This window comes from Cnephaeus nilssonii (genome assembly GCF_951640355.1).
Source record: "Cnephaeus nilssonii genome assembly, chromosome: 7".
Lineage (NCBI taxonomy): Eukaryota > Metazoa > Chordata > Mammalia > Chiroptera > Vespertilionidae > Cnephaeus > Cnephaeus nilssonii.
The window spans coordinates 7,683,836-7,695,383 of record NC_137078.1 but is presented as its reverse complement, the minus strand read 5'-3'; the positions used below and the strand labels follow the sequence as shown (position 1 = coordinate 7,695,383).

The following is an 11,548-nucleotide window of genomic DNA, read 5'->3' as shown; positions in this document are numbered from 1 at the left end:
CACCACCCAAATTCTAGTCCCTTCCATCACCATTTATCCCTTCGTAAGCCGCTTTTACCAGCCCCTATCCCTTTCCTTTTTGGTAATCACCATACTGATGTCTGTGTCTTATGAGTTTGTTTGGGATATTTTTGCTTAACTCCTTCACCTCTTTGGCCCAGGACCAGCCCCAGCACCTCTCACACTCTTAGAAATAAATTATCCTCATGAATACAGATGAATGAATTAAAAAGTACAAATTGGTAATCAGAATAGTCAGAGGGATCTGAAATATAATTAAGGAATAAATTCAGTAATATTGTAGTAACTATGTATGGTGTCAGGTGGGTACTGAAAATATCAGGGTGATCATCCTGTAAAATACACTGAGTGGCCAGATTATTATGATCTCTGAACGCATAATAATCTGGCCACTCAGTGTATATCCTATATAATGAGAGGCTAATATGAAAATTGTCCCCTCGACCAGGAGTTTGATCAGCAGGCAGGCCGGCCAACCGCCCATGTCCCCTCCCCCTGGCCAGGCTGGCTGGACCCCACTCATGCACAAATTCATGCACCGGGCCTCTAGTATATATATATATATATATATATATATATATATATATATATATATATATACTGAGTGGCCAGATTATTATGTGTTCAGAGATCATAATAATCTGGCCACTCAGTGTATATGACTGTCTAAATACTATGCTTTACACCTGAAAATAATACAAAATAATGTTGAATATAAAGTGTAATAAAAATTAAAATAAAAATAAATAAATAAATAAATACATAAATAAAATTGGTGGGTTTTATTTTTCTAGTTTTACTCCTGCCAGGACTTGCAGTTTGTCTCTCATTAGCCTTAATTGGTACTATGGAGCTACCTCACCTTACATATGGCTCAAGTTTACTTCCAAGCCAAGACATTACTTCTTTAATCATGAATCAGAACTTTATAAACTTAAGATGAAGATAAAAATCCACTGTTTTTCCTGTTACTTTTTCTTAATGACCTTTTGTATTTATGGTTTTAAGGTTGCCCACTAGCCATGTCTTCCTTGCCCCAGGTACTCTCCTCAGTGCATACAGTGGCTGGGGACACACTCAAAGAAGCCAGTGCTCCTCCACACAGATGAATTCTATTTTCCTATCATCCTACACATAAAAAATCACCATAAAATAGATTTTGTGTTTGCTTTGCCTATGCTCAGAGTAATACATGCCGCTTTTAAAAGAAAAACACATTGCATATTCAACATGTGCTATAGTTAAGAACACGAGTTAAGGGATACATAATTCTTCAAGAAAATCAGCTGGCTCATTCGTTGCATCATTCATTGGTGTAACTGCGTTATGCTCATAGCTTCTAGCGGTGATTAAACTACATTCACCAGTGTATTAGCAGACAAGGTCTGGATCAAATGACCTAATTGCCTTGGTTCCTTCATCTCTATTTCATTTTTTCATAATAAAGATACTCCGTTTGGCCCTCTGTTCTTTGAGTGGGGCTTTACTTATTACTGAATATTTGGGAAAACTATCCAGAGACAAAACCAAGTGGGATTGAGAAACAGCAATGAGAAACAAAGCTGATGCTTTCATAGGTACTTCTTCTAGCGTGGCCTGTACTTGTACAGGTGCATTTTTATATGGATTTTTGTCTTCCTGGATGTTATTTTTAAATATATATTTACATGCTGCACACCATCCCTCCAGCATTAGCCTGCTACATAAGTCTTAGAAAGCAGTGTTTTGTTTAGATGGGCTATTGTAAATTATCCTCAGCCCCAGACCCTTCGGGACTGGAATCCATGTGAAGGAAGGCCTCTTTATTGGTGAAAGTTGAGCTGCGAGTTATGCTCTGCCGGGGCTTCACAGGTGTAAGTTCATCTAATTTAATATTTTCATTTTTGACCAGAATGGTCTTATCCATGTTTTCTTCACTGTGCCTTGCAACAACAGCATCAAATACATCTAATTTTGGTGGCAAGGTTCCACTTTCAAATAGGTATTTGGCTAGATAAGAAATGCCAATGTTGGTTAAGAATGAGGTCACCATGGCCAGAGTTTTAAAGGGGAACCTCTGATTGTATATGCCATTCTTATCAGAGTAATAGCCGGGGTAAAAGAACAAGGGCTGCAGGTACAGATACGGCTCCCCGCCAGTTATTCTCAGGAAGAGGCCAGAAACATAACCTGCAGCGGCTCCATACGTGTTGGTTCCCTTGACGAAGAGCACACAGAGAAGCTGCGGGAAGATGATGATGTAAACGAGGTCTGAGCTGAGGTACCAGAGCCCGTAAACGGTCTTTGTGAGCAGTGCCATAGCTGTTGCAGAAGCTCCAAACACAAACACTGTGATTCGCATGACCCACACGATTTCCCTGTCTGATGCCTGCAAGAAATTACCACAGCTGGTCAAACAATTTCCTGCTTTCAATTGGCTCAACCTATGGGAAAAACCAACCTAAACCACATCCTATGAAGCAAGCAATCTAGCTGGCCTCCCTGGTGGGCCTTAGGGAAGGTTGCTGAGCACAGCATGCAGGAACAGACCACCCACACCTTTCCCAGACTGTGCAGGGACAGTGGTGAACTGAGCTAACCTGCTATCATAGAAGAAGAGCACAAAGGTAGGGGTTTGGGGATTTGCTCATTTTACATATTATGGAATAGTTATTATGTGGCAGTGAGGAGGCATGGTTTATCCTTGCTTCTTCTCTCCATAGGAACCCTACCATCTTTAAGGCTACCACCTTCAAAAACAAGTGGGAACATTTTGTTAACAGTGACCTAGAAAATCTAGAGAAAGGCAAAGCCTTAGTCAAGGAAGAAGGTGGAGAAGGGCTGAGGGGCCCTCAGTAGCCCACAGTAGCATGATGTTCTACAGCCACTAGATGTAGCAAAGAAACCAAATTGGGAGACTAGTTTTGGACAAAGGTGGACTTGAGAGTCAAGTGAAGAGTAGGACAGATGTTAACACAAATCCCCATGAAATAATTTACTATGTTCTACTTCTACTAGGGTTCTCAAGTTTCTTAACATGTTTAATTAAACTCAAAGTTATTCTAAGATATTTTAGGTTTCATTACTCTTTCACTAGACAGGAGGGTTTAAATTGTAACAATGTAACTGAACATCTTGGGAAATAGTTATATTGCTTTGTTTCCTTCCTTATTAACATGAATGATAACATGCATTAAAATATCCATATATAGCATAAGTAAAATTCATCATTATTTAACCTTATGTGCTTAATGAAAGTAGGGTCAAATTTTAATATATAATATTAATAAGTATGTAATATTAAATACATAATAAATTTACTAACAAAGACAACAACAAAACAAGAATGTAATATTTAAAACATCCTTCTTACATTTTGTCTGAATGAGAGCTGGTAGATGTTTCGAGCAAACATTGAACTTGCTGACAAGATAGAAGAATCTGCTGATGACATAACCGCAGCAGAAACTGCACCAAGACCGAAGAAAGAAATGTACACAGGGCAGAGATACTGCAGAACAATCGGTAAAATCATGTCTGCTTCTTCGTTGCTTTTGGGATCTGGCATCCCATATGCAGTCTGGTTCCAGTCTATTGAATAGAAAAAAAAGCATAAGAAGAACCAAAAGTCATATGTTCTTTGTCAATCTGGGGTCATCCTATTTACTAGATAGTTTTTAAGACAAATTCAGAATGTATGAATTAGCTTAATTAGGTGGGAAGTCTAATTACTCTAACTAGGTATTTTAGTCTAATTAGGTGGGACATCCATGTACTGGTCAAGTGAAATTATCTTATAGGCCCTGGCTTGTAATGGGTTTTGGTTATATTTAGTCTTATTCAAAAGACCAGCACAGAATATGATTGTGATAGATCTACCTACATTTATCTCTCTATCATCTACCAATCTATCTTTCTATCTATCTATCTATCTATCTATCTATCTATCTATCTATCTATCTATCTATCATCTATCTATCTATCTATCATCTATCTACCTACCTACCTACACACATACCTATATCTTCTGAAATTGTGGCATTCCATTGTACAGAATCATATAAAAAGTACTAAACTGAAACATAGATGATTTTTTCAATCATTTGATCAGACACAATGTTGCATTCCTTAGTCTTCAGTTATAAATGCATAAATGGATGAAGACAATACGAGGGCTATTCGCACTCATCCTCTTTCTGTATATAAACTTGGGTTTGGAGCTTCCTCAGCATTACTTCTTCCCAATTAAATTCCTCTTTGCATCAGCTTTCAGCTACTACAAATAGGAAGTATGATAGATAAAGGAAATTCCCTTTTTATTGATTAAAAAGTGCAGATATGCCTGGCCTGTTTGGCTCAGTTGGTTGAGCATCATTCTCTGCAGGAAGAAGGCACTAGTTGGATTCCTGATCAGGGCACATGCCTGGGTTGCAGACTGTATTTCCAGTAGTGGGTGTGCAAGAGGCAGCTCATTGATTTTTCTTTCTCATAGATGTTTCTCTCCCTTTCCCTTCCTCTCTCTCTAAAACCAATAAAAACATATTTTAAAAATAGTGCAGACACCAGGCTGAAATTTTCAGAAGGTTTTTGGACTCTGTGGTAAAAGGATTTGAAACATAAGTATTTCTTAATAGATAGCTCCTTTAATATTTAGTTATACAGTAGTTCCCCATCTATGGATTTGCTTTCACTGCCTTCAGTTACTCACTATCAACCTCAATCTGAAATTAGAAAATTCAAGAAATAAACAATTTATACGTTTTAAATTGCACCACATTTTAGTGTGTGATTCAGTCTTACATGGTCCCACCCAATCTGGCCAGAGATGCATACATGGTATACACGCTCCTACCCACCCATCACTGTGGTATCAGTAGCTGTCTGGTATCACAGTGCTTATGCTTAAGTAACCCTTATGCGGTGTCACTGTGCCTATGCCAGTCACCTCACTGCATCTCATTATGTAGGCATTGCATCATCTCAGCTCATCACAAGAAAAAGAAGGATGAGTACCACACAATAAGATATTTTGAGAGAAATAAAAACCACATTCACATCACTTTTATTACAGCATACTGTTATAATTCTTCTATTTTATTATTAGTTATTGTTGTTAATCTATTACTGTGCCTAACGTATGTTAAAGTTAATCATAGGTACCTATAATAATAAAAGCATAATATGCTAATTAGACCAGATGTCCTTCTGGACAACCTTCTGGAAGATGCTGGGGCTGCGAGGGCTGAGCCCCTTGCACAAATTTTGTGCATCGGGCCTCTAGTGTATGTATAAAATAAAACATAGTATATACAGCGGGTCTTTGAATAATGTCATTTCATTCAGTGTCATCCTATATAATAAAAGCCTAATATGCTAAGTGTCTGGTCATCCGGTCATTCATTCAACCAATCAAAGTGTAATATGCTAATGATATACCAAGGCTGCTAAACCACTTGCTATGACATGCACTGACCTCCAGGGGGCAGACACTCCAACTGATAAGTTAGCTTGCTGCTGAGGTCCAGCTTATTGGGACTAAGCAAGATGGGCCAGACATGCCCTGGAGCCCTCCCGCGGTACCTCCCCAGCTGGCCAACCTCCCACGTCCCTCCCCGGCCCCAATTTTGCACCAGTGGGGTCCCTAGGCCTGGCCTGCATCCTCTCACAATCCATGACGCCTCAAGGGATGTCAGAGAGCCAGTTTCGGCCAGATCCCGCTCAATGGAGGAGCTGCCCTCTGGTGGTCAGGGCGCTCCCAAAGCAGGAGCACTGCTCAGCCAGAAGCTGGGTTCATGGCTGGTGAGCACAGCGGCGGTGGCTGGAACCTCTCCCACCTCCATGGCAGTGCTTAGAATGTCCCACTGCTGTCTTAAGCCTGCTCCCCATCAGTCAGACATCCCCTGAGGGCTCCTGGACTGCGAGAGGGTGCAGGCCAGCCTGAGGGACGCCCCCTGAGTGCATGAATTTTGTGCACCAGGCCTCTAGTTTTGTTATATTATTGATGGGATCTTATAGGAACCTAACTCTTGCTTGTTACCAATTTGCCTATGGTAAAGTTGATTTCATTATACATCATTTTGCTTAAAGTCACAGTACCTACCAGTGATGTTAAGTGAGGACTTACTATATGAGATTTGGTACTATCTTCAATTTCAGGCATTCATTGCATGCCTTGGAATGTATCCTCCGTGGATAATGGGGTGCTTCTGTACTAGCATATGCTAAAGAATACAGGTACATTAAGATAGTTATTTTTTATTTGTTTAACTTCTGTAATATCATGATTACAGAATCAAATGGGAGTCTTTTCCCTTGGATCTTGCCATTTTTTCTTCCCCCCATTTTCCATTACAATTGTTAAAGCCATGATTTGATGAAGCCAATTTTATAGCATTAACTGATATGTCATGATATCAGAAATAACAGCAATCAAAATGTATACTTAATCTATAAAAAAATAAGCTTTATATTTTTTCAGTAGATTGTCCTGCAACACACACACATACACTAATTTCCAGATCTGTCTTCTGATTGTGACATAAATGCTATATTTTATTCAAAGGCACTCAGTCACCATTATCAGATATTGTTTTAAGTGTTTGCTTATGTCATGGATGTACAACTGGAATAAAGAGCATGTGATATGAACCATAACTGCTCTCTTAAAATGTGTCATCCAATAAATAGCTCTACAAACTGTGGGTATCATCCTGGATAATATTTACAAGCACAACAGACTAAAAGGTCAACTTCTGGAGTCTATTTTAATTAGCTGAACCTACAGGGCGAATATGACATATTTGTGTAAAATACTCAAAAATCTGTATAACATGGGAACATACAACTCAGGAATAATCAATAAGTTCAGTAAAATTAAGGGTGAGATTTAAAAAAATGTTCAAGATAGAGTCTGACTGGGAGACAAACATTTTATAATGCTCTTTTTACCAGTTTGAATAGGTTATTCTCTAAGAGACTTAGTGCCTTAGTTTATCTTTATCTACACACTTATTGACTGATTTCTCTAAGAAGGAAAACTTAATTAACAAACAATTAAAAGGTAAAGCAGCACTTCCTGGTTTAAAGTGGTCATGGTAATGGCAGGCAAACTTCTGGCTGTACTTTACTCATCAAGGGGATTTTAAAAACCCTGGTCACTGGCTCTATCTTAGATTATTAAAGTAAAATCCCTGTGGGGTGAGACAGAAATTGGTATTTTTTTAAAGAGTCCCTCTCCTCCTCCACACATGATGTGAAGTGTACCTTGATTGAGTAGAACTGCTGGTAGGATTACATATACACAGTTGATAAATATAACAATGCCTGGGGAGGGGATGATTATAAATATTTTATTGTTGGGATGAGAAGTTGAAAAATATTTGGAGACTACGAATGTATAATGCAATTTGTTGAACACTATAACAATGGACTATGTGGGGATAAAGAGGAAAGTGGGAGAGGGAGAGTAGCTGTAGACTGTGGTAACTGGTAACTTTGCTGGAGCCTGAATGGGTCAATGTGAAGCTTCAAGAGAGGTACCTGTTGATGCTCCAATGGCCCCGATGAGTATAGATGGTATAGCCATCACCAGGCATCCAAAAGCTGCCAGGAAGGATAGTACCTGAGCGTAGGTGGCTGAGGATGAAGAGAGGACTCTCTGGAAGTAGGCTTGCCATGGGATTCCACCCAACATCTGCATGGGAACCAAAGGGACTCAGAATTTTATTGGAGGCAAATAGCATGTATTAGATACTTTTATCATGAGATTACATTTATGCAATTACTTTCAGAATAACTGTATGTATATCACTAAAGTATAAAGAATGGTCCTACATGCCACACACCTCAATGGTTATTATTTTGTTATTATATTTACAATTGTGCAGAATTTCTTCCAGTTCTTTTCCTTTGTAATTACACAAGACAATCTTTTCCTAAATCTACCTCCTCTAAGCTGAATTACAATGTCCTAGAAGTCTCTTTGTTCTTATCTGGAGGTCCTAACCACAAAATTGTCTCAAAAAATTAAGATTCTGAAAACATGGAGTTTTAAAATCTGAATCAGTACAGCCCAATGAATATTTCTGAACTCCGGTATGTGCCCGGCAAGGTAATGGTTGTCAGAGCACAAAGATGAGCAGGGATGGCTCTGCTCTGGGTCGCTGTCCACCAGAGAGTCAGCGCAGTGCAGGGTTCTCCAAAGCGGAGTGTGCAGAGCCTCCAGACAATGCATTTGGCATCCAAATTATCAGAACTTCTATTTGTACTCATTTTACCTCATGCCTAAATCTCATATGGCTATTATTAAAGTATTTATACAATGTATCAGTAAAGTGTATATAAATAGTTTATAGTACATTTACCTACATTGAGAGTGTATTTAAAATTCATATTGAGGAAATACTGTGAAAAAAGCTTGGTGACATTGAACTATTATATAATGCATTGCCTGCTATCAGAGGTGTGTATGGAAACAGAAGTGAGAAGCAATTACTTACTTGGGGGTAACTAAGGGGTAGAAAGGCACAATGAAGGACAACTGCCTGGTAATTAGGGAAACCTACAGAAATGATATCTGAATAAGTCCTTAGGTACTGGGAGAGTGTCACTAGATGGAGATGGAGAGAGAAGAGAGTACCTGGCAGAGAATCCAATAGAAAAAGAAAGAAAAAGGATGAAGCAGCTATGAGAACATTATGTGTTTTGTGGAACTGGAGGTCAGGGTATGTGGGAATGGCTAGAGGGGAGGTTGGGAAAATACCTTCCCATTCATTGCTGTCACATTCCTCTGACTGGCATAGAGTTGGTATTTAATAAATATATATCATATGAATGAATGAATGAATTGATGAATGGGTTTCCCATATCACAGCATATTGAAGTTGATTCTATAATTGCCTGTTTCTCTCACCCAGCTCTCAATTCAGGAAAACCCATCTAGTTAGTCATTATCACATCTGTGCCAATTTAGAGTGCCTGGCACATACTGATTCCAGAACAATTCCTTTGTCATAAAATCCATACATATTTAAAAGTAAAAGATAAAAAGGTAAAAAAGTTCTAAAATTCATTATCCCATGTCTCAAGTCTATATTCTTTCTCAACTTTTGTTTTGCAACCTGTAAATCAACATATTATTAACCTCTTCCATGTAAATGAATATTGTTCAATAATATCACTGATTCTATAAGTTGATATATAATAACTCACATACCAATCTCTCTTGATATTTAGGTCACAAGTAGGGTAAAATCTGATCTCCACCGACAAACAGGAGCTCTGAGGGCAAGGTGGAAAATGGGCTTGGAGGAGTGAGAGGTGCGAGGGCTGACTTCAGGGAGACCACTGATGGGATATCACAATAGGCCAGGTGAGAAAAGCTGTCAGCCTTACCTTATGCTAGTCCAGGGACAGTGGGCAGTTCAGAATGGGATTGAGAGAGACCCTGAGAGTATCATGACCAGGATCTGACAGCCATTTGTATGAAAAGTGGAAGAACAGAGACCATTGCTGAGACATTTCAAGGCTCACTTCTACAGTTTAGTCATTCATTCATTTCAACTTATTTTACAACTTAAAGAATGAATATGACTTAACTATATGACTTTTTGAGCTGGAAAAACTTTAGCAGTCATTGGATATAATGCTTTATCTTGAAGGTTAGCAAACCTGAGGACTAATTGGTATAGAAGAAAGGACCTTGGGGTTTTGCTTCATCTCTATTTCAATGTCTTACTCAGACAATGGTGTTATTATTATTTTTTATTTTTTTTTCAATTTTTTAATTGATTAAGGTATTACATGAGTTCATACCCCCCCATTTATTATTAACAAATTGCCTACCATTTCTGAGTCTCCTCATCTCTTCCATATACCATAACATACCCACCGTGCAGGTACAGTTACATACACATATAATGTTTGATACTTTCTCCATTAAATTAAAAATTGTGACCCATTTAAGAATAACTTTAGCTAATACATTTTGTAACAATCCTTGGAAAAGAAAACCCCTCACCTCCATAAGAAACATTTTTTGTTCTTGTTCTCCTGCCTTCTTACCAGGATATTCTTTACTGAGACAGATACATCTAATTTCAGTGCTAAAAGTTAACAAGTGCCACAAAGACAAAGTGCAATCACAATAAATTGTGAACCACCTAAAGAGAAAAAAATAAACAATTTCCCCTTAATTTTGATATAAAAATTGTTTTATTTTACACAAAATCCTCCTAATTAGCAAAGTCACAAAATCTGGCAGGTAGGTCCCTTTGTTTTCCCCTCTTCTCTTAATCTGTGATCTGCCTTTATTTCTTTTGTACTCACTTCTCACTGACAGCACCTCTGCCCCAAGGTTCTGTCATTCCCAGGTCGCCTCAAACTGCCCAGACCTTCTTCCCTGAGGATGCCTTTCCTAGTTTGTCTCAGACACGTAAGACTGTAGGACCACTAGTTTACTTACTATGTAGAGACTAAATGAGTTAATTATTTCAGAAGAATTTGACTTTTAAGGCCTAATTCAAAATACAAGTGAAAATTTTAGCTGGCTTGGCCCTCACATTGAGGAGGTATCTGGGAGTATGGCATGGGGTTCCTTCATTTACAGCACAACAGAAATGTGTACAAACAATCCCATGGCCATTATCCTTTAGGGTCTCACTTGCTCTCCACTTTGACACCAGTCAGCTCCATCCTTCCATAGAAAGTAGTAGATTCAGAAATGGTCATGAGCCAGTAGGTGAAATTTACATAGAAACATTCAAATCTTAAAAATGCATTTGATTTTAGGAAAAAAAAATTTAGGTTGCGTTTATCAGATAAGACACCACTTACCAACAACAGAAAACTGTCAAGCCAAGTGTAGACTTCAAATGATTCAATGGTACCCAGCCAAGGAGCCTGGTATTTGGCATGTGTAGACGTAAACCCAATGTCGGTAACTGCAGGATGTGACAGTGCAAAAGGGACGCTGATCCACTGTAACCAGTGACATAAGATTGTTAGGCAAATATTTTTTAACTGTTTAGTATGTGCAAGACTTAGCCACCTAGTTCTTGTTTTTTTCTCATAGACCACATAGCTCAGTAGTTTCTCTTGTTCAGACAGAGAAGAAACTGGAATTATGTTCTCTGGGGAACATCATGAATACTGATTTAGAGAAGTTAAAGTAACATATTGTTTACTTCTGTGTTTAATTGTACCAATAATGTCAAGTAGAGAAGAAGTCACTAGAAACTTTGGAGAGAGAACATTAAACTTGAGAATATAATCCTATCTAATAAAAGAGTAATATGCAAATTGACCGTCACTCCAAGACACAAGATGGCCACCCCCATGTGGTCAAAGATAGCTGCCCCCGTGTGGACACAAGATGGCCGCCAAAAGACGGCCTGCAGGGGAGGACAGTTGGGAGGGACCAGGCCTGCAAGGGAGGGCAGTTGTAGGTGATCAGGCCAGCAGGGGAGGGAAGTTGTGGGCAGTTAGGGGTGACCAGGCCAACAGAGGAGGGCAGTTGGGGGTGACCAGGCCAGCAAGGGAGGGCAGTTGG

The 11,548-nt window shown here is 38.9% G+C and overlaps 1 protein-coding gene across 1 annotated transcript in view; it reads right to left on the bottom strand.

Annotated features, from left to right (window-relative positions):
- Positions 1-1,759: 1,759 nt before the first annotated feature.
- The window catches only part of SLC5A7 (solute carrier family 5 member 7), a gene marked incomplete at both ends in the record, with an annotated part of 33,008 nt that continues 23,219 nt past the window's right edge, over positions 1,760-11,548 (bottom strand). The window contains 4 exons of the mRNA XM_079778370.1: positions 1,760-2,389; positions 3,374-3,591; positions 7,540-7,693; positions 10,834-10,977. Of these exons, the coding sequence (XP_079634496.1) occupies positions 1,760-2,389; positions 3,374-3,591; positions 7,540-7,693; positions 10,834-10,977 (1,146 nt within the window). The remainder of the gene's footprint in view (positions 2,390-3,373; positions 3,592-7,539; positions 7,694-10,833; positions 10,978-11,548) is intronic.